This window comes from Oncorhynchus mykiss, chromosome 4 (genome assembly GCF_057628025.1).
Source record: "Oncorhynchus mykiss isolate SJ-2025 chromosome 4, ASM5762802v1, whole genome shotgun sequence".
Classification (NCBI taxonomy): domain Eukaryota; kingdom Metazoa; phylum Chordata; class Actinopteri; order Salmoniformes; family Salmonidae; genus Oncorhynchus; species Oncorhynchus mykiss.
In genome coordinates, this window is record NC_143025.1 from 1,859,941 (window position 1) to 1,883,832 (window position 23,892).

Here is a 23,892-nt window from a genome sequence, read left to right on the forward strand (position 1 = left end):
CACCTCTGTTTTATAGGGCTCCATGAGAAGGACTGTTAATGGGGATGTCTCAACACCTCTGTTTTATTCAGGCTCCATGAGAAGGACTGTTAATGGGGATGTCTCAACACCTCTGTTTTATAGGGACTCCATGAGAAGGACTGTTAATGGGGATGTCTCAACACCTCTGTTTTATAGGGCTCCATGAGAAGGACTGTTAATGGGGATGTCTCAACACCTCTGTTTTATTCAGGCTCCATGAGAAGGACTGTTAATGGGGATGTCTCAACACCTCTGTTTTATTCAGGCTCCATGAGAAGGACTGTTAATGGGGATGTCTCCACACCTCTGTTTTATAGGGCTCCATGAGAAGGACTGTTAATGGGGATGTCTCAACACCTCTGTTTTATAGGGACTCCATGAGAAGGACTGTTAATGGGGATGTCTCAACACCTCTGTTTTATAGGGCTCCATGAGAAGGACTGTTAATGGGGATGTCTCAACACCTCTGTTTTATAGGGCTCCATGAGAAGGACTGTTAATGGGGATGTCTCAACACCTCTGTTTTATAGGGCTCCATGAGAAGGACTGTTAATGGGGATGTCTCAACACCTCTGTTTTATTCAGGCTCCATGAGAAGGACTGTTAATGGGGATGTCTCAACACCTCTGTTTTATAGGGCTCCATGAGAAGGACTGTTAATGGGGATGTCTCAACACCTCTGTTTTATTCGGCTCCATGAGAAGGACTGTAAATGGGGATGTCTCAACACCTCTGTTTTATAGGGCTCCATGAGAAGGACTGTTAATGGGGATGTCTCAACACCTCTGTTTTATTCAGGCTCCATGAGAAGGACTGTTAATGGGGATGTCTCAACACCTCTGTTTTATAGGGCTCCATGAGAAGGACTGTTAATGGGGATGTCTCAACACCTCTGTTTTATAGGGCTCCATGAGAAGGACTGTTAATGGGGATGTCTCAACACCTCTGTTTTATTCAGGCTCCATGAGAAGGACTGTTAATGGGGATGTCTCAACACCTCTGTTTTATAGGGCTCCATGAGAAGGACTGTTAATGGGGATGTCTCAACACCTCTGTTTTATTCAGGCTCCATGAGAAGGACTGTTAATGGGGATGTCTCAACACCTCTGTTTTATTCAGGCTCCATGAGAAGGACTGTTAATGGGGATGTCTCAACACCTCTGTTTTATTCAGGCTCCATGAGAAGGACTGTTAATGGGGATGTCTCAACACCTCTGTTTTATTCAGGCTCCATGAGAAGGACTGTTAATGGGGATGTCTCAACACCTCTGTTTTATTCAGGCTCCATGAGAAGGACTGTTAATGGGGATGTCTCAACACCTCTGTTTTATTCAGGCTCCATGAGAAGGACTGTTAATGGGGATGTCTCAACACCTCTGTTTTATAGGGCTCCATGAGAAGGACTGTTAATGGGGATGTCTCAACACCTCTGTTTTATTCAGGCTCCATGAGAAGGACTGTTAATGGGGATGTCTCAACACCTCTGTTTTATAGGGCTCCATGAGAAGGACTGTTAATGGGGATGTCTCAACACCTCTGTTTTATTCGGCTCCATGAGAAGGACTGTAAATGGGGATGTCTCAACACCTCTGTTTTATAGGGCTCCATGAGAAGGACTGTTAATGGGGATGTCTCAACACCTCTGTTTTATTCAGGCTCCATGAGAAGGACTGTTAATGGGGATGTCTCAACACCTCTGTTTTATAGGGCTCCATGAGAAGGACTGTTAATGGGGATGTCTCAACACCTCTGTTTTATAGGGCTCCATGAGAAGGACTGTTAATGGGGATGTCTCAACACCTCTGTTTTATTCAGGCTCCATGAGAAGGACTGTTAATGGGGATGTCTCAACACCTCTGTTTTATAGGGCTCCATGAGAAGGACTGTTAATGGGGATGTCTCAACACCTCTGTTTTATTCAGGCTCCATGAGAAGGACTGTTAATGGGGATGTCTCAACACCTCTGTTTTATTCAGGCTCCATGAGAAGGACTGTTAATGGGGATGTCTCAACACCTCTGTTTTATTCAGGCTCCATGAGAAGGACTGTTAATGGGGATGTCTCAACACCTCTGTTTTATTCAGGCTCCATGAGAAGGACTGTTAATGGGGATGTCTCAACACCTCTGTTTTATTCAGGCTCCATGAGAAGGACTGTTAATGGGGATGTCTCAACACCTCTGTTTTATTCAGGCTCCATGAGAAGGACTGTTAATGGGGATGTCTCAACACCTCTGTTTTATAGGGCTCCATGAGAAGGACTGTTAATGGGGATGTCTCAACACCTCTGTTTTATTCAGGCTCCATGGGAGGGACTGTTAATGGGGATGTCTCAACACCTCTGTTTTATTTAGGCTCCATGAGAAGGACTGTTAATGGGGATGTCTCAACACCTCTGTTTTATTCAGGCTCCATGAGAAGGACTGTTAATGGGGATGTCTCAACACCTCTGTTTTATAGGGCTCCATGAGAAGGACTGTTAATGGGGATGTCTCAACACCTCTGTTTTATTCAGGCTCCATGAGAAGGACTGTTAATGGGGATGTCTCAACACCTCTGTTTTATTCAGGCTCCATGAGAAGGACTGTTAATGGGGATGTCTCAACACCTCTGTTTTATAGGGCTCCATGAGAAGGACTGTTAATGGGGATGTCTCAACACCTCTGTTTTATTCAGGCTCCATGAGAAGGACTGTTAATGGGGATGTCTCAACACCTCTGTTTTATAGGGCTCCATGAGAAGGACTGTTAATGGGGATGTCTCAACACCTCTGTTTTATTCAGGCTCCATGAGAAGGACTGTTAATGGGGATGTCTCAACACCTCTGTTTTATTCAGGCTCCATGAGAAGGACTGTTAATGGGGATGTCTCAACACCTCTGTTTTATAGGGCTCCATGAGAAGGACTGTTAATGGGGATGTCTCAACACCTCTGTTTTATTCAGGCTCCATGAGAAGGACTGTTAATGGGGATGTCTCAACACCTCTGTTTTATTCAGGCTCCATGAGAAGGACTGTTAATGGGGATGTCTCAACACCTCTGTTTTATAGGGCTCCATGAGAAGGACTGTTAATGGGGATGTCTCAACACCTCTGTTTTATAGGGCTCCATGAGAAGGACTGTTAATGGGGATGTCTCAACACCTCTGTTTTATTCAGGCTCCATGAGAAGGACTGTTAATGGGGATGTCTCAACACCTCTGTTTTATAGGGCTCCATGAGAAGGACTGTTAATGGGGATGTCTCAACACCTCTGTTTTATTCAGGCTCCATGAGAAGGACTGTTAATGGGGATGTCTCAACACCTCTGTTTTATAGGGCTCCATGAGAAGGACTGTTAATGGGGATGTCTCAACACCTCTGTTTTATAGGGCTCCATGAGAAGGACTGTTAATGGGGATGTCTCAACACCTCTGTTTTATTCAGGCTCCATGAGAAGGACTGTTAATGGGGATGTCTCAACACCTCTGTTTTATAGGGCTCCATGAGAAGGACTGTTAATGGGGATGTCTCAACACCTCTGTTTTATTCGGCTCCATGAGAAGGACTGTAAATGGGGATGTCTCAACACCTCTGTTTTATAGGGCTCCATGAGAAGGACTGTTAATGGGGATGTCTCAACACCTCTGTTTTATAGGGACTCCATGAGAAGGACTGTTAATGGGGATGTCTCAACACCTCTGTTTTATAGGGCTCCATGAGAAGGACTGTTAATGGGGATGTCTCAACACCTCTGTTTTATTCAGGCTCCATGAGAAGGACTGTTAATGGGGATGTCTCAACACCTCTGTTTTATTCAGGCTCCATGAGAAGGACTGTTAATGGGGATGTCTCAACACCTCTGTTTTATAGGGCTCCATGAGAAGGACTGTTAATGGGGATGTCTCAACACCTCTGTTTTATAGGGACTCCATGAGAAGGACTGTTAATGGGGATGTCTCAACACCTCTGTTTTATAGGGCTCCATGAGAAGGACTGTTAATGGGGATGTCTCAACACCTCTGTTTTATAGGGCTCCATGAGAAGGACTGTTAATGGGGATGTCTCAACACCTCTGTTTTATAGGGCTCCATGAGAAGGACTGTTAATGGGGATGTCTCAACACCTCTGTTTTATTCAGGCTCCATGAGAAGGACTGTTAATGGGGATGTCTCAACACCTCTGTTTTATAGGGCTCCATGAGAAGGACTGTTAATGGGGATGTCTCAACACCTCTGTTTTATTCGGCTCCATGAGAAGGACTGTAAATGGGGATGTCTCAACACCTCTGTTTTATAGGGCTCCATGAGAAGGACTGTTAATGGGGATGTCTCAACACCTCTGTTTTATTCAGGCTCCATGAGAAGGACTGTTAATGGGGATGTCTCAACACCTCTGTTTTATTCAGGCTCCATGAGAAGGACTGTTAATGGGGATGTCTCAACACCTCTGTTTTATTCAGGCTCCATGAGAAGGACTGTTAATGGGGATGTCTCAACACCTCTGTTTTATTCAGGCTCCATGAGAAGGACTGTTAATGGGGATGTCTCAACACCTCTGTTTTATAGGGCTCCATGAGAAGGACTGTTAATGGGGATGTCTCAACACCTCTGTTTTATTCAGGCTCCATGAGAAGGACTGTTAATGGGGATGTCTCAACACCTCTGTTTTATAGGGCTCCATGAGAAGGACTGTTAATGGGGATGTCTCAACACCTCTGTTTTATTCAGGCTCCATGAGAAGGACTGTTAATGGGGATGTCTCAACACCTCTGTTTTATTCAGGCTCCATGAGAAGGACTGTTAATGGGGATGTCTCAACACCTCTGTTTTATAGGGCTCCATGAGAAGGACTGTTAATGGGGATGTCTCAACACCTCTGTTTTATAGGGCTCCATGAGAAGGACTGTTAATGGGGATGTCTCAACACCTCTGTTTTATTCAGGCTCCATGAGAAGGACTGTTAATGGGGATGTCTCAACACCTCTGTTTTATAGGGCTCCATGAGAAGGACTGTTAATGGGGATGTCTCAACACCTCTGTTTTATTCAGGCTCCATGAGAAGGACTGTTAATGGGGATGTCTCAACACCTCTGTTTTATAGGGCTCCATGAGAAGGACTGTTAATGGGGATGTCTCAACACCTCTGTTTTATTCAGGCTCCATGAGAAGGACTGTTAATGGGGATGTCTCAACACCTCTGTTTTATTCAGGCTCCATGAGAAGGACTGTTAATGGGGATGTCTCAACACCTCTGTTTTATAGGGCTCCATGAGAAGGACTGTTAATGGGGATGTCTCAACACCTCTGTTTTATTCAGGCTCCATGAGAAGGACTGTTAATGGGGATGTCTCAACACCTCTGTTTTATAGGGCTCCATGAGAAGGACTGTTAATGGGGATGTCTCAACACCTCTGTTTTATTCAGGCTCCATGAGAAGGACTGTTAATGGGGATGTCTCAACACCTCTGTTTTATAGGGCTCCATGAGAAGGACTGTTAATGGGGATGTCTCAACACCTCTGTTTTATTCAGGCTCCATGAGAAGGACTGTTAATGGGGATGTCTCAACACCTCTGTTTTATTCAGGCTCCATGAGAAGGACTGTTAATGGGGATGTCTCAACACCTCTGTTTTATAGGGACTCCATGAGAAGGACTGTTAATGGGGATGTCTCAACACCTCTGTTTTATAGGGCTCCATGAGAAGGACTGTTAATGGGGATGTCTCAACACCTCTGTTTTATTCAGGCTCCATGAGAAGGACTGTTAATGGGGATGTCTCAACACCTCTGTTTTATTCAGGCTCCATGAGAAGGACTGTTAATGGGGATGTCTCAACACCTCTGTTTTATAGGGCTCCATGAGAAGGACTGTTAATGGGGATGTCTCAACACCTCTGTTTTATTCAGGCTCCATGAGAAGGACTGTTAATGGGGATGTCTCAACACCTCTGTTTTATAGGGCTCCATGAGAAGGACTGTTAATGGGGATGTCTCAACACCTCTGTTTTATTCAGGCTCCATGAGAAGGACTGTTAATGGGGATGTCTCAACACCTCTGTTTTATTCAGGCTCCATGAGAAGGACTGTTAATGGGGATGTCTCAACACCTCTGTTTTATTCAGGCTCCATGAGAAGGACTGTTAATGGGGATGTCTCAACACCTCTGTTTTATAGGGCTCCATGAGAAGGACTGTTAATGGGGATGTCTCAACACCTCTGTTTTATAGGGCTCCATGAGAAGGACTGTTAATGGGGATGTCTCAACACCTCTGTTTTATAGGGCTCCATGAGAAGGACTGTTAATGGGGATGTCTCAACACCTCTGTTTTATTCGGGCTCCATGAGAAGGACTGTTAATGGGGATGTCTCAACACCTCTGTTTTATTCAGGCTCCATGAGAAGGACTGTTAATGGGGATGTCTCAACACCTCTGTTTTATTCAGGCTCCATGAGAAGGACTGTTAATGGGGATGTCTCAACACCTCTGTTTTATAGGGCTCCATGAGAAGGACTGTTAATGGGGATGTCTCAACACCTCTGTTTTATAGGGCTCCATGAGAAGGACTGTTAATGGGGATGTCTCAACACCTCTGTTTTATTCAGGCTCCATGAGAAGGACTGTTAATGGGGATGTCTCAACACCTCTGTTTTATAGGGCTCCATGAGAAGGACTGTTAATGGGGATGTCTCAACACCTCTGTTTTATAGGGCTCCATGAGAAGGACTGTTAATGGGGATGTCTCAACACCTCTGTTTTATAGGGACTCCATGAGAAGGACTGTTAATGGGGATGTCTCAACACCTCTGTTTTATAGGGCTCCATGAGAAGGACTGTTAATGGGGATGTCTCAACACCTCTGTTTTATAGGGCTCCATGAGAAGGACTGTTAATGGGGATGTCTCAACACCTCTGTTTTATAGGGCTCCATGAGAAGGACTGTTAATGGGGATGTCTCAACACCTCTGTTTTATTCAGGCTCCATGAGAAGGACTGTTAATGGGGATGTCTCAACACCTCTGTTTTATAGGGCTCCATGAGAAGGACTGTTAATGGGGATGTCTCAACACCTCTGTTTTATTCGGCTCCATGAGAAGGACTGTAAATGGGGATGTCTCAACACCTCTGTTTTATAGGGCTCCATGAGAAGGACTGTTAATGGGGATGTCTCAACACCTCTGTTTTATTCAGGCTCCATGAGAAGGACTGTTAATGGGGATGTCTCAACACCTCTGTTTTATAGGGCTCCATGAGAAGGACTGTTAATGGGGATGTCTCAACACCTCTGTTTTATAGGGCTCCATGAGAAGGACTGTTAATGGGGATGTCTCAACACCTCTGTTTTATTCAGGCTCCATGAGAAGGACTGTTAATGGGGATGTCTCAACACCTCTGTTTTATAGGGCTCCATGAGAAGGACTGTTAATGGAGATGTCTCAACACCTCTGTTTTATTCAGGCTCCATGAGAAGGACTGTTAATGGGGATGTCTCAACACCTCTGTTTTATTCAGGCTCCATGAGAAGGACTGTTAATGGGGATGTCTCAACACCTCTGTTTTATTCAGGCTCCATGAGAAGGACTGTTAATGGGGATGTCTCAACACCTCTGTTTTATTCAGGCTCCATGAGAAGGACTGTTAATGGGGATGTCTCAACACCTCTGTTTTATTCAGGCTCCATGAGAAGGACTGTTAATGGGGATGTCTCAACACCTCTGTTTTATTCAGGCTCCATGAGAAGGACTGTTAATGGGGATGTCTCAACACCTCTGTTTTATTCAGGCTCCATGAGAAGGACTGTTAATGGGGATGTCTCAACACCTCTGTTTTATAGGGCTCCATGAGAAGGACTGTTAATGGGGATGTCTCAACACCTCTGTTTTATTCAGGCTCCATGAGAGGGACTGTTAATGGGGATGTCTCAACACCTCTGTTTTATAGGGCTCCATGAGAAGGACTGTTAATGGGGATGTCTCAACACCTCTGTTTTATTCAGGCTCCATGAGAAGGACTGTTAATGGGGATGTCTCAACACCTCTGTTTTATAGGGCTCCATGAGAAGGACTGTTAATGGGGATGTCTCAACACCTCTGTTTTATAGGGCTCCATGAGAAGGACTGTTAATGGGGATGTCTCAACACCTCTGTTTTATTCAGGCTCCATGAGAAGGACTGTTAATGGGGATGTCTCAACACCTCTGTTTTATAGGGCTCCATGAGAAGGACTGTTAATGGAGATGTCTCAACACCTCTGTTTTATTCAGGCTCCATGAGAAGGACTGTTAATGGGGATGTCTCAACACCTCTGTTTTATTCAGGCTCCATGAGAAGGACTGTTAATGGGGATGTCTCAACACCTCTGTTTTATTCAGGCTCCATGAGAAGGACTGTTAATGGGGATGTCTCAACACCTCTGTTTTATTCAGGCTCCATGAGAAGGACTGTTAATGGGGATGTCTCAACACCTCTGTTTTATTCAGGCTCCATGAGAAGGACTGTTAATGGGGATGTCTCAACACCTCTGTTTTATTCAGGCTCCATGAGAAGGACTGTTAATGGGGATGTCTCAACACCTCTGTTTTATTCAGGCTCCATGAGAAGGACTGTTAATGGGGATGTCTCAACACCTCTGTTTTATAGGGCTCCATGAGAAGGACTGTTAATGGGGATGTCTCAACACCTCTGTTTTATTCAGGCTCCATGAGAGGGACTGTTAATGGGGATGTCTCAACACCTCTGTTTTATTTAGGCTCCATGAGAAGGACTGTTAATGGGGATGTCTCAACACCTCTGTTTTATTCAGGCTCCATGAGAAGGACTGTTAATGGGGATGTCTCAACACCTCTGTTTTATTCAGGCTCCATGAGAAGGACTGTTAATGGGGATGTCTCAACACCTCTGTTTTATAGGGCTCCATGAGAAGGACTGTTAATGGGGATGTCTCAACACCTCTGTTTTATTCAGGCTCCATGAGAAGGACTGTTAATGGGGATGTCTCAACACCTCTGTTTTATTCAGGCTCCATGAGAAGGACTGTTAATGGGGATGTCTCAACACCTCTGTTTTATAGGGCTCCATGAGAAGGACTGTTAATGGGGATGTCTCAACACCTCTGTTTTATTCAGGCTCCATGAGAAGGACTGTTAATGGGGATGTCTCAACACCTCTGTTTTATTCAGGCTCCATGAGAAGGACTGTTAATGGGGATGTCTCAACACCTCTGTTTTATAGGGCTCCATGAGAAGGACTGTTAATGGGGATGTCTCAACACCTCTGTTTTATTCAGGCTCCATGAGAAGGACTGTTAATGGGGATGTCTCAACACCTCTGTTTTATAAGGCTCCATGAGAAGGACTGTTAATGGGGATGTCTCAACACCTCTGTTTTATTCAGGCTCCATGAGAAGGACTGTTAATGGGGATGTCTCAACACCTCTGTTTTATTCAGGCTCCATGAGAAGGACTGTTAATGGGGATGTCTCAACACCTCTGTTTTATTCAGGCTCCATGAGAAGGACTGTTAATGGGGATGTCTCAACACCTCTGTTTTATAGGGCTCCATGAGAAGGACTGTTAATGGGGATGTCTCAACACCTCTGTTTTATAGGGCTCCATGAGAAGGACTGTTAATGGGGATGTCTCAACACCTCTGTTTTATAGGGCTCCATGAGAAGGACTGTTAATGGGGATGTCTCAACACCTCTGTTTTATTCGGGCTCCATGAGAAGGACTGTTAATGGGGATGTCTCAACACCTCTGTTTTATTCAGGCTCCATGAGAAGGACTGTTAATGGGGATGTCTCAACACCTCTGTTTTATTCAGGCTCCATGAGAAGGACTGTTAATGGGGATGTCTCAACACCTCTGTTTTATAGGGCTCCATGAGAAGGACTGTTAATGGGGATGTCTCAACACCTCTGTTTTATAGGGCTCCATGAGAAGGACTGTTAATGGGGATGTCTCAACACCTCTGTTTTATTCAGGCTCCATGAGAAGGACTGTTAATGGGGATGTCTCAACACCTCTGTTTTATAGGGCTCCATGAGAAGGACTGTTAATGGGGATGTCTCAACACCTCTGTTTTATAGGGCTCCATGAGAAGGACTGTTAATGGGGATGTCTCAACACCTCTGTTTTATAGGGCTCCATGAGAAGGACTGTTAATGGGGATGTCTCAACACCTCTGTTTTATAGGGCTCCATGAGAAGGACTGTTAATGGGGATGTCTCAACACCTCTGTTTTATAGGGCTCCATGAGAAGGACTGTTAATGGGGATGTCTCAACACCTCTGTTTTATAGGGCTCCATGAGAAGGACTGTTAATGGGGATGTCTCAACACCTCTGTTTTATAGGGCTCCATGAGAAGGACTGTTAATGGGGATGTCTCAACACCTCTGTTTTATAGGGCTCCATGAGAAGGACTGTTAATGGGGATGTCTCAACACCTCTGTTTTATAGGGCTCCATGAGAAGGACTGTTAATGGGGATGTCTCAACACCTCTGTTTTATAGGGCTCCATGAGAAGGACTGTTAATGGGGATGTCTCAACACCTCTGTTTTATAGGGCTCCATGAGAAGGACTGTTAATGGGGATGTCTCAACACCTCTGTTTTATAGGGCTCCATGGGAAGGACTGTTAATGGGGATGTCTCAACACCTCTGTTTTATTCAGGCTCCATGAGAAGGACTGTTAATGGGGATGTCTCAACACCTCTGTTTTATAGGGCTCCATGAGAAGGACTGTTAATGGGGATGTCTCAACACCTCTGTTTTATTCGGCTCCATGAGAAGGACTGTAAATGGGGATGTCTCAACACCTCTGTTTTATAGGGCTCCATGAGAAGGACTGTTAATGGGGATGTCTCAACACCTCTGTTTTATTCAGGCTCCATGAGAAGGACTGTTAATGGGGATGTCTCAACACCTCTGTTTTATAGGGCTCCATGAGAAGGACTGTTAATGGGGATGTCTCAACACCTCTGTTTTATAGGGCTCCATGAGAAGGACTGTTAATGGGGATGTCTCAACACCTCTGTTTTATTCAGGCTCCATGAGAAGGACTGTTAATGGGGATGTCTCAACACCTCTGTTTTATAGGGCTCCATGAGAAGGACTGTTAATGGAGATGTCTCAACACCTCTGTTTTATTCAGGCTCCATGAGAAGGACTGTTAATGGGGATGTCTCAACACCTCTGTTTTATTCAGGCTCCATGAGAAGGACTGTTAATGGGGATGTCTCAACACCTCTGTTTTATTCAGGCTCCATGAGAAGGACTGTTAATGGGGATGTCTCAACACCTCTGTTTTATTCAGGCTCCATGAGAAGGACTGTTAATGGGGATGTCTCAACACCTCTGTTTTATTCAGGCTCCATGAGAAGGACTGTTAATGGGGATGTCTCAACACCTCTGTTTTATTCAGGCTCCATGAGAAGGACTGTTAATGGGGATGTCTCAACACCTCTGTTTTATAGGGCTCCATGAGAAGGACTGTTAATGGGGATGTCTCAACACCTCTGTTTTATAGGGCTCCATGAGAAGGACTGTTAATGGGGATGTCTCAACACCTCTGTTTTATAGGGACTCCATGAGAAGGACTGTTAATGGGGATGTCTCAACACCTCTGTTTTATAGGGCTCCATGAGAAGGACTGTTAATGGGGATGTCTCAACACCTCTGTTTTATAGGGCTCCATGAGAAGGACTGTTAATGGGGATGTCTCAACACCTCTGTTTTATAGGGCTCCATGAGAAGGACTGTTAATGGGGATGTCTCAACACCTCTGTTTTATTCAGGCTCCATGAGAAGGACTGTTAATGGGGATGTCTCAACACCTCTGTTTTATAGGGCTCCATGAGAAGGACTGTTAATGGGGATGTCTCAACACCTCTGTTTTATTCGGCTCCATGAGAAGGACTGTAAATGGGGATGTCTCAACACCTCTGTTTTATAGGGCTCCATGAGAAGGACTGTTAATGGGGATGTCTCAACACCTCTGTTTTATTCAGGCTCCATGAGAAGGACTGTTAATGGGGATGTCTCAACACCTCTGTTTTATAGGGCTCCATGAGAAGGACTGTTAATGGGGATGTCTCAACACCTCTGTTTTATAGGGCTCCATGAGAAGGACTGTTAATGGGGATGTCTCAACACCTCTGTTTTATTCAGGCTCCATGAGAAGGACTGTTAATGGGGATGTCTCAACACCTCTGTTTTATAGGGCTCCATGAGAAGGACTGTTAATGGAGATGTCTCAACACCTCTGTTTTATTCAGGCTCCATGAGAAGGACTGTTAATGGGGATGTCTCAACACCTCTGTTTTATTCAGGCTCCATGAGAAGGACTGTTAATGGGGATGTCTCAACACCTCTGTTTTATTCAGGCTCCATGAGAAGGACTGTTAATGGGGATGTCTCAACACCTCTGTTTTATTCAGGCTCCATGAGAAGGACTGTTAATGGGGATGTCTCAACACCTCTGTTTTATTCAGGCTCCATGAGAAGGACTGTTAATGGGGATGTCTCAACACCTCTGTTTTATTCAGGCTCCATGAGAAGGACTGTTAATGGGGATGTCTCAACACCTCTGTTTTATAGGGCTCCATGAGAAGGACTGTTAATGGGGATGTCTCAACACCTCTGTTTTATTCAGGCTCCATGAGAGGGACTGTTAATGGGGATGTCTCAACACCTCTGTTTTATTTAGGCTCCATGAGAAGGACTGTTAATGGGGATGTCTCAACACCTCTGTTTTATTCAGGCTCCATGAGAAGGACTGTTAATGGGGATGTCTCAACACCTCTGTTTTATAGGGCTCCATGAGAAGGACTGTTAATGGGGATGTCTCAACACCTCTGTTTTATTCAGGCTCCATGAGAAGGACTGTTAATGGGGATGTCTCAACACCTCTGTTTTATTCAGGCTCCATGAGAAGGACTGTTAATGGGGATGTCTCAACACCTCTGTTTTATAGGGCTCCATGAGAAGGACTGTTAATGGGGATGTCTCAACACCTCTGTTTTATTCAGGCTCCATGAGAAGGACTGTTAATGGGGATGTCTCAACACCTCTGTTTTATAGGGCTCCATGAGAAGGACTGTTAATGGGGATGTCTCAACACCTCTGTTTTATTCAGGCTCCATGAGAAGGACTGTTAATGGGGATGTCTCAACACCTCTGTTTTATTCAGGCTCCATGAGAAGGACTGTTAATGGGGATGTCTCAACACCTCTGTTTTATAGGGACTCCATGAGAAGGACTGTTAATGGGGATGTCTCAACACCTCTGTTTTATAGGGCTCCATGAGAAGGACTGTTAATGGGGATGTCTCAACACCTCTGTTTTATTCAGGCTCCATGAGAGGGACTGTTAATGGGGATGTCTCAACACCTCTGTTTTATTTAGGCTCCATGAGAAGGACTGTTAATGGGGATGTCTCAACACCTCTGTTTTATTCAGGCTCCATGAGAAGGACTGTTAATGGGGATGTCTCAACACCTCTGTTTTATAGGGCTCCATGAGAAGGACTGTTAATGGGGATGTCTCAACACCTCTGTTTTATTCAGGCTCCATGAGAAGGACTGTTAATGGGGATGTCTCAACACCTCTGTTTTATTCAGGCTCCATGAGAAGGACTGTTAATGGGGATGTCTCAACACCTCTGTTTTATAGGGCTCCATGAGAAGGACTGTTAATGGGGATGTCTCAACACCTCTGTTTTATTCAGGCTCCATGAGAAGGACTGTTAATGGGGATGTCTCAACACCTCTGTTTTATAGGGCTCCATGAGAAGGACTGTTAATGGGGATGTCTCAACACCTCTGTTTTATTCAGGCTCCATGAGAAGGACTGTTAATGGGGATGTCTCAACACCTCTGTTTTATTCAGGCTCCATGAGAAGGACTGTTAATGGGGATGTCTCAACACCTCTGTTTTATAGGGCTCCACGAGAAGGACTGTTAATGGGGATGTCTCAACACCTCTGTTTTATTCAGGCTCCATGAGAAGGACTGTTAATGGGGATGTCTCAACACCTCTGTTTTATAGGGCTCCATGAGAAGGACTGTTAATGGGGATGTCTCAACACCTCTGTTTTATTCAGGCTCCATGAGAAGGACTGTTAATGGGGATGTCTCAACACCTCTGTTTTATAGGGCTCCATGAGAAGGACTGTTAATGGGGATGTCTCAACACCTCTGTTTTATAGGGCTCCATGAGAAGGACTGTTAATGGGGATGTCTCAACACCTCTGTTTTATAGGGCTCCATGAGAAGGACTGTTAATGGGGATGTCTCAACACCTCTGTTTTATAGGGCTCCATGAGAAGGACTGTTAATGGGGATGTCTCAACACCTCTGTTTTATTCAGGCTCCATGAGAAGGACTGTTAATGGGGATGTCTCAACACCTCTGTTTTATAGGGCTCCATGAGAAGGACTGTTAATGGGGATGTCTCAACACCTCTGTTTTATAGGGCTCCATGAGAAGGACTGTTAATGGGGATGTCTCAACACCTCTGTTTTATTCAGGCTCCATGAGAAGGACTGTTAATGGGGATGTCTCAACACCTCTGTTTTATAGGGCTCCATGAGAAGGACTGTTAATGGGGATGTCTCAACACCTCTGTTTTATTCAGGCTCCATGAGAAGGACTGTTAATGGGGATGTCTCAACACCTCTGTTTTATAGGGCTCCATGAGAAGGACTGTTAATGGGGATGTCTCAACACCTCTGTTTTATTCAGGCTCCATGAGAAGGACTGTTAATGGGGATGTCTCAACACCTCTGTTTTATAGGGCTCCATGAGAAGGACTGTTAATGGGGATGTCTCAACACCTCTGTTTTATAGGGCTCCATGAGAAGGACTGTTAATGGGGATGTCTCAACACCTCTGTTTTATTCGGGCTCCATGAGAAGGTGGACATTGTTCATGCAGTATTGCTGCATGCTGCAGTATTCAAACTTGTTTTTTGAATAACTGCTAAGTCACGCTTTTTAAAATGTTACATTGCCAGGACTTCATGTGTCTGTGTAGATGTCCTTCCCTATACCTCTGTCTGTCTGTCTGTCTGTCTGTCTGTCTGTCTGTCTGTCTGTCTGTCTGTCTGTCGATGTCCTTCCCCATACCTCTGTCTGTCTGTCTGTCTGTCTGTCTGTCTGTCTGTCTGTCTGTCTGTCTGTCTGCCTGCCTGCCTGCCTGCCTGCCTGCCTGCCTGCCTGCCTGCCTGTCTGTCTGTCTGCGTGTGTGTGTGTGTGTGTGTGTGTGTGTGTGTGTGTGTGTGTGTGTGTGTGTGTGTGTGTGTGTGTGTGTGTGTAGATGTCCTTCCCCATACCTCTGTCTGTTGAAGCCCAGCTCTGGTCCCAGCAGCTGTAGGATCTGACTCATGGGCTGGTAGACATCCCCCTTCTGGATGTTCCTCACTGCAACCTGTAGGACCTCAGAGGAGAAGAGATGGTCCTGGGGCTGGCCCTCCTCATACACCGTTCCACTGGCTGAGGGGAGAGAGACTAGAGACAGACAGCAGGGACACAGAGTTAGCACCTAGACAGGGACTGAGACAGGAGGGGTCAGACTCTACAGAGAGACAGGAGGGGTCAGACTCTACAGAGAGACAGGAGGGGTCAGACTCTACAGAGAGACAGGAGGGGTCAGACTCTACAGAGAGACAGGAGGGGTCAGCCTCTACAGAGAGACAGGGACAGAGACAGGAGGGGTCAGACTCTACAGAGAGACAGGAGGGGTCAGACTCTACAGAGAGACAGGAGGGGTCAGACTCTACAGAGAGACAGGAGGGGTTAGACACTACAGAGAGACAGGAGGGGTCAGACTCTACAGAGAGACAGGAGGGGTTAGACTCTACAGAGAGACAGGAGGGATCAGACTCTACAGAGAGACAGGAGGGGTTAGACTCTACAGAGAGACAGGAGGGGTCAGACTCTACAGAGAGACAGGAGGGGTCAGACTCTACAGAGAGACAGGAGGGGTTAGACTCTACAGTGAGACAGGAGGGGTTAGACTCTACAGAGAGACAGGGACTGGGGGGGTCAGACTCTACAGAGAGACAGGAGGGGTCAGACTCTACAGCGAGACAGGAGGGGTTAGACTCTACAGTGAGACAGGAGGGGTTAGACTCTACAGAGAGACAGGAGGGGTCAGACTCTACAGAGATACAGGGACAGGAGGGGTCAGACTCTACATAGAGACAGGAGGGGTCAGACTCTACAGAGAGACAGGAGGGGTCAGACTCTACAGAGAGACAGGGGGGGTCAGACTCTACATAGAGACAGGAGGGGTCAGACTCTACAGAGAGACAGGGACAGGAGGGGTCAGACTCTACAGAGAGACAGGGACAGGAGGGGTCAGACTCTACAGAGAGACAGGGACAGGAGCAAGAGTGTAAAGAACGTCACGCTTCTTGCCTAGCAAGTACCATTTCCGCCTGATTCAGCTCCGACTGAGACTACTCAATCACATGGCTTCAGCTCAGACTGAGGGGGGCATTTACACCCATCATGCTATTGAAAAAGACCGGGAGGTCCGTGGTGCGACGCACAATTGGCCTAGCCTCGTCCGGGTTAGGGAAGGCTTGGCCGGTAGGGATATCCTTGTCTCATCGCGCACCAGCGACTCCTGTGCACGCTAACCAAGGTCGCCAGGTGCACGGTGTTTCCTCCAACACATTGGTGCGGCTGGCTTCCCGGGTTGGATGCGTGCTGTGTTAAGAAGCAGTGCGGCTTGGTTGGGTTGTGTATCGGAGGACGCATGACTTTCAACCTTCATCTCCCCTGAGCCCATACGGGAGTTGTAGCGATGAGACAATATAGTAGCTTCTAAAACAACTGGATACCACGAAATTGGGGAGAAAAGGGCTCAAATTAAAAAAAATAAAAAAAAAGATCAACAATTCAGGCAGTTTCACAGATCTGCTACAGGAACAGGAAGTAATGTCCCCACTTACCATGTCTCCTATCATTGTCACAGTGATTAGACTAGAGAGAACAGGAAGTAATATCCCCACTTACCATGTTTCCTATCACTGTCACAGTGATTCAACTACACATTTACAAAGTTTGGAAAATCACTTTATAAATCCGATCCATTGTGATGACTTACAGTGTGCGTGCCAGAGCATGTATAGGGCCTGGACAGAGTCCTGGTGGAGTGACGGGTTGTCCCACAGGATGCGAACCAGGACATGTTTACTGTCCTCTGAAGACACGCTCTGGGCTGGGACCTGACAGGAGAGAGAACACATATCACTGTCTCTTCTGTTTCAATGACAACTGCTCCGATCCGGCTTGAAGGACCATGTAAAAGACAACTCATACGCGTTCTGTAAGTCGCCCTAGGTCCAACAACAAACGCCCTAGGTCCAACAACAAACGCCCTAGGTCCAACAACAAACGCCCTAGGTCCAACAACAAACGCCCTAGGTCCAACAACAAACGCCCTAGGTCCAACAACAAACGCCCTAGGTCCAACAACAAACGCCCTAGGTACAACAACAAACGCCCTAGGTGCAACAACAAACGCCCTAGGAACAACAACAAACGCCCTAGGAACAACAACAAACGCCCTAGGCCCAACAACAAACGCCCTAGGTCCAACAACAAACGCCCTAGGAACAACAACAAACTCCCTAGGAACAACAACAAACGCCCTAGGAACAACAACAAACTCCCTAGGAACAACAACAAACGCCCTAGGAACAACAACAAACGCCCTAGGAACAACAACAAACTCCCTAGGAACAACAACAAACGCCATAGGAACAACAACAAACTCCCTAGGAACAACAACAAACGCCCTAGGAACAACAACAAACTCCCTAGGAACAACAACAAACGCCCTAGGAACAACAACAAACGCCCTAGGAACAACAACAAACTCCCTAGGAACAACAACAAACGCCATAGGAACAACAACAAACTCCCTAGGAACAACAACAAACGCCCTAGGAACAACAACAAATGCCCTAGGAACTAGTTTAACATACGGGTACATTCAGAGTAGTGTAATTTATGGGTACGTTCAGTGTAGTGTAATTTATGGGTACGTTCAGTGTAGTGTAATTTATGGGTACGTTCAGTGTAGTGTACCTACCTGCGGTACGTGTCCCTGGCTGCAGTGCTGGGAGGTCAGTATGAGACCGGGCAGATGAGAGGGGAGTTCCAGTCTGCGGTAGCACCACACCAGGTTCCAGAATACGATAGGGTGCTGGTCCACGATGCTGGGAGAACTGATCACCTGGTCCCCCTCATTACCCAGCAGAGACTCTAGCTCTTTCCACAGAACCAAGGGACTCAGGTAGGGAACCGTCACCGGGGCTGGGGGAGATGGGGATGGGGTTGGGGTTGGAGAACTACTCACTGGGGAACTACGAGTTGTAGTTGAGGCAGGGGATGGGGGAGAGGCTGGAGGTGGGGGAGAGGTTGGAGGTGGGGCTGACGTTGGAGATGGGGGAGAGGTTGGAGGTGGGGCTGAGGTTGGAGATGGGGCTGAGATTGGATCTGAAGTTGTGCCTGGGACAGGGTCCTGTGGACACCCAGCTACACCCTCAGTGTCCTGTTGCTCTGCTGCTGGAGCTGTGGTTGACTGGGGTGTCAGTGCTCCAGCTGCAGTCTCAGGGTTGGCTGAGGCAGCCGTGTCCTCTCCTAAAGGTTGGTGACTCTCGTCACTGGTCCTAAAGAGACAAACATGTACGGGATCTGAGTTGTGTGTACCAGTGGTGGAAAGTACTTAAGTTAAAATACTTTTTTGTCACGCCCTGATCTGTTTCACCTGTCCTTGTCTCCACTCCCCTCCAGGTGTCGCCCATCTTCTCCATTATCCCCAGTGTATTTATACCTGTGTTCTCTGTCTGTTGCCAGTTCGTTTTGTTTCGTCAAGCCTACCAGCGTTTTTCCCGTTCCCCTGTCTTTCTCTAGTCCCGGTTTTCTAGTTTTCCCAGTTTTTGACCATTCTGCCTGCCCTGACCCTGAGCCTACCTGCCCTGACCCTGAACCTACCTGCCCTGAACCTGAGCCTACCAGCCCTGACCCTGAGCCTACCTGCCCTGACCCTGAGCCTACCTGCCCTGACCCTGAACCTACCTGCCCTGACCCTGAGCCTACCTGCCCTGACCCTGAGCCTACCTGCCCTGACCCTGAACCTACCTGCCGTTCTGTACCTTTTGGACTATGCTCTGGACTGCTGACCTCTGTCTGCCCTTGACCCTTGCATTTTGTTACATTACAGCCTACAATTTATTAAATCGTCCCCCCCCCCTCATCAATCAACACACAATACCCCATAATGACATCACAATACCCCATAGTGACATCACAATACCCCATAATGACATCACAATACCCCATAACTTTAAATATTCAGACCCTTTACTCAATACTTTGTTGAAGCACGTTTGGCAGCAATTTCAGCATCGAGTCTTCTTGAATATGACGCTACAAGCTTGGCACCCCTGTATTTGGGGAGTTTCTCTCATTCTCCTCTGCAGATCCTCTTAAACACTGTCAGGTTGGATTTTGATATTTTACTATCACATTCGCTGCTGTTACTGTCTATTATCTATCCTGTTGTCTAGTCACTTTACCCCTCCCCATATGTACATGTATACCTCAATTATCTTGTACCCCAGCACAATTATCTTGTACCCCAGCACAATTATCTTGTACCCCAGCACAATTATCTTGTACCCCAGCACATCGACTTGGTACTGATATCCTGTGTATATAGCCAAGTTATCTTTAGTCATTGTGTATTTGTTCTCTTTGCGTTGTTGGGAAGTAAGGCCTGTCAGTCAGCATAATGTGTCGTACTGTGTGTGTGTGTGTGTGTCGTAGTGTGCGTGTCGTAGTGTGTGTGTTGTAGTGTGTGTTGTAGTGTGTGTTTGTGGGTGTGTCGTAGAGTGTGTGTGTGTGTGTCGTGTCGTAGAGTGTGTATGTCATAGTGTGTGTACGTGTGTGTCGTAGTATGTGTGGGTGTGTCGTAGTGTGTGTGTGTGTGTCGTAGTGTGTGTGTGTGTCGTAGTGTGTGTGGGTGTGTCGTAGTGTGTGTGTGGGTGTGTCGTAGTGTGTGTGTGGGTGTGTTGTAGTGTGTGTGTGTGTCATAGTGTGTGTGTGTGTGTCGTCTCGTAGTGTGTGTATGTCGTAGTGTGTGTGTGTGTGTCGTAGTGTGTGTGTGTGTGTTGTGTCGTAGTGTGTTTGGATGTGTCGTAGTGTGTGCGTGGGTGTGTCGTAGTGTGTGTGTGTGTGTCATAGTGTGTGTTTCGTGTCGTAGTGTGTGAATGTCGTAGTGTGTGTGGGTGTGTCGTAGTGTGTGTGTGGGTGTGTCGTAGTGTGTGTGTGGGTGTGTCGTAGTGTCTGTGTGTGTGTGTCGTAGTGTGTGTGTGTGTGTGTCGTAGTGTGTGTGTGTGTGTGTGTCGTGTCGTAGTGTGTGTATGTCGTAGTGTGTGTGGGTGTGTCGTAGTGTGTGTGTGGGTGTGTCGTAGTGTGTGTGTGGGTGTGTCGTAGTGTGTGTGTGGGTGTGTCGTAGTGTGTGTGTGTGTCGTAGTGTGTGTGTGGGTGTGTCGTAGTGTGTGTGTGGGTGTGTCGTAGTGTGTGTGTGGGTGTGTCGTAGTGTGTGTGTGTGGGTGTGTCGTAGTGTGTGTGTGGGTGTTTCGTAGTGTGTGTGTGTGGGTGTGTCGTAGTGTGTGTGTGTGTGTCGTAGTGTGTGTGTGGGTGTTTCGTAGTGTGTGTGTGGGTGTGTGGGTGTGTCGTAGTGTGTGTGTGTGTGTCGTAGTGTGTGTGTCGTAGTGTGTTATCACCTGTGTCTCAGGTCCCTGATGTGTACAGTAAGGAAGGGCAGGAAGGAAGAGCCACAGAAGGGACAGGTGGTGTTGAGGTTGGAGTCATCAGCCGTCCATCCTGCCATGATCTCTTCATCATACACCAGACAGTCACATGTCTGACAGCGACAGCAGCTAGACATCAACACCTAGAGACGTAAGAGACCCAGATATGGTTGACTAACTGACCAGTTGATTGACTGCAACTACTGAGCTAGGTAGTGTAGTGGTGACTGAGAATGAAGAGGCTATAACAGGATATACCAGGCTATTACACTGACCCCAGTAATGTAGTGGTGACTGAGAAGGAAGAGGCTATAACAGGCTATAACAGTCTATAACAGTCTATAACACTGACTTCGGTAGTGTAGTGGTGACTGAGAAGGAAGAGGCTATAACAGGCTATAACAGGCTATAACACTGACCTCAGTAGTGTAGTGGTGACTGAGAAGGAAGAGGCTATAACAGGCTATAACAGCCTATTACACTGCCTTCAGTAGTGTAGTGGTGACTGAGAAGGAAGAGGCTATAACAGTCTATAACAGCCTATTACACTGCCCTCTGTAGTGTAGTGGTGACTGAGAAGGAAGAGGCTATAACAGGATATAACAGGCTATAACACTGACCTCAGTAGTGTAGTGGTGCCCGAGAAGGAAGTGGCTATAACAGTCTATAACAGGCTATAACACTGACCTCAGTAGTGTAGTGGTGACTGAGAAGGAAGAGGCTAAAACAGTCTATAACAGGCTATAACACTGACCTCGATAGTGTAGTGGTGACTGAGGTGGAAGAGGCTATAACAGGCTATAACAGTCTATAACAGTGTATAACTCTGACCTCAGTAGTCTAGTGGTGACTGAGAAGGAAGAGGCTATAACAGGCTATAACAGGCTATAACAGGCTATAACAGGCTATAACAGGCTATAACACTGACCTCAGTAGTGTAGTGGTGACTGAGAAGGAAGAGGCTATAACAGTCTATAGCAGTCCATAACAGGCTATAACAGGCTATAACAGGCTATAACACTGACCTCAGTAGTGTAGTGGTGACAGAGGTAGAAGAGGCTATAACAGTCTATAACAGGCTATAACAGGCTATAACAGGCTATAACAGGCTATAACAGTCCATAAGAGTCCATAAGAGACTATAACAGGCTATAACAGGCTATAACAGTCCATAAGAGTCCATAAGAGACTATAACAGGCTATAACAGGCTATAACAGGCTATAACAGGCTATAACACTGACCTCAGTAGTGTAGTGATGACGGAGGTGGAAGCGGGAGGCATCAGGAGAAGAGTCTGGAGTCTGGGGACCTCTAGATGGAGGAGCCAAACCACCTGAGAATAACAGGACACACCGGTACATAGAGTTACCATCAGCCAATCACATTCAGTACAGAAATACATAGAGTTACCATCAGCCAATCACAATCAGTACAGAAATACATAGTTACCATCAGCTAATACCCTTCAGTACATAAATACATAGTTACCATCAGCTAATACCCTTCAGTACAGAAATACATAGAGCTACCATCAGCCCATTCAGTACAGAAATACATAGAGCTACCATCAATCAGCCCATTACATAGAGTAAGTGATAATGGGGCACAGAGTGAGTGATAATGGGGCACAGAGTGAGTGATGATGGGGCACAGAGTGAGTGATGATGGTGCACAGAGTGAGTGATGATGGGGCACAGAGTGAGTGATGATGGTGCACAGAGTGAGTGATGATGGGGCACAGAGTGAGTGATGATGGGGAACAGGGTGACTGATGATGGGCACAGAGGGTGACTGATGATGGGCACAGAGGGTGACTGATGATGGGCACAGAGGGTGACTGATGATGGGCACAGAGGGTGACTGATGATGGGCACAGAGGGTGACTGATGATGGGCACAGAGGGTGACTGATGATGGGCACAGAGGGTGACTGATGATGGGCACAGAGAGTGACTGATGATGGGCACAGAGGGTGACTGATGATGGGGCACAAAGTGAGTGATGATGGTGCACAGAGTGAGTGATGATGGGGCACAGAGTGAGTGATGATGGGGCACAGAGTGAGTGATGATGGGGCACAGAGTGAGTGATGATGGGACACAGAGTGAGTGATGATGGGGCACAGAGTGAGTGATGATGGGGCGCAGAGTGAGTGATGATGGGGCGCAGAGTGAGTGATGATGGGGCACAGAGTGAGTGATGATGGGGCACAGAGTGAGTGATGATGGGACACAGAGTGAGTGATGATGGGGCACAGAGTGAGTGATGATGGGGCGCAGAGTGAGAGATGATGGGGCGCAGAGTGAGTGATGATGGGGCACAGAGTGAGTGATGATGGGGCACAGAGTGAGTGATGATGGGGCACAGAGTGAGTGATGATGGGGCACAAAGTGAGTGATGATGGGGCACAGAGTGAGTGATGATGGGGCACAGAGTGAGTGATGATGGGGCACAGAGTGAGTGATGATGGGGCGCAGAGTGAGTGATGATGGGGCACAGAGTGAGTGATGATGGGGCGCAGAGTGAGTGATGATGGGGCACAGAGTGAGTGATGATGGGGCACAGAGTGAGTGATGATGGGGCACAGAGTGAGTGATGATGGGGCACAAAGTGAGTGATGATGGGGCACAGAGTGAGTGATGATGGGGCACAGAGTGAGTGATGATGGGGCACAAAGTGAGTGATGATGGGGCGCAAAGTGAGTGATGATGGGGCGCAGAGTGAGTGATGATGGGGCACAGAGTGAGTGATGATGGGGTACAGAGTGACTGATGATGGGGCACAGAGTGAGTGATGATGGGGCACAGAGTGAGTGATGATGGGGCACAGAGTGACTGATGAAAGGGCACAGAGTGACTGATGATGGGGCAGAGGGTGACTGATGAGGATGTGAAGCATGACCCAGCCCCATCACTAAGTAACCCTGCTCTTACCCAGCCCCATCACTAAGTAACCCTCCTCTTACCCAGCCCCATCACTAAGTCACCCTCCTCTAACCCAGCCCCATCACTAAGTCACCCTCCTCTTACCCAGCCCCATCACTAAGTCACCCTCCTCTTACCCAGC

General features: G+C 46.8%; 1 protein-coding gene across 2 annotated transcripts in view; it reads right to left on the reverse strand.

Moving 5' to 3' along the window:
* dennd4a (DENN domain containing 4A) overlaps positions 1–23,892 on the reverse strand; it is a 115,512-nt gene that overhangs the window by 13,004 nt on the left and 78,616 nt on the right. For both annotated transcript variants that reach the window (XM_090230826.1, XM_090230825.1), the window contains 5 exons: positions 22,069–22,160; positions 20,800–20,969; positions 18,099–18,678; positions 17,109–17,229; positions 15,328–15,502 (listed from right to left, as the gene is read on the reverse strand). In XM_090230826.1, the coding sequence (XP_090086952.1) occupies positions 15,328–15,502; positions 17,109–17,229; positions 18,099–18,678; positions 20,800–20,969; positions 22,069–22,160 (1,138 nt within the window). The remainder of the gene's footprint in view (positions 1–15,327; positions 15,503–17,108; positions 17,230–18,098; positions 18,679–20,799; positions 20,970–22,068; positions 22,161–23,892) is intronic.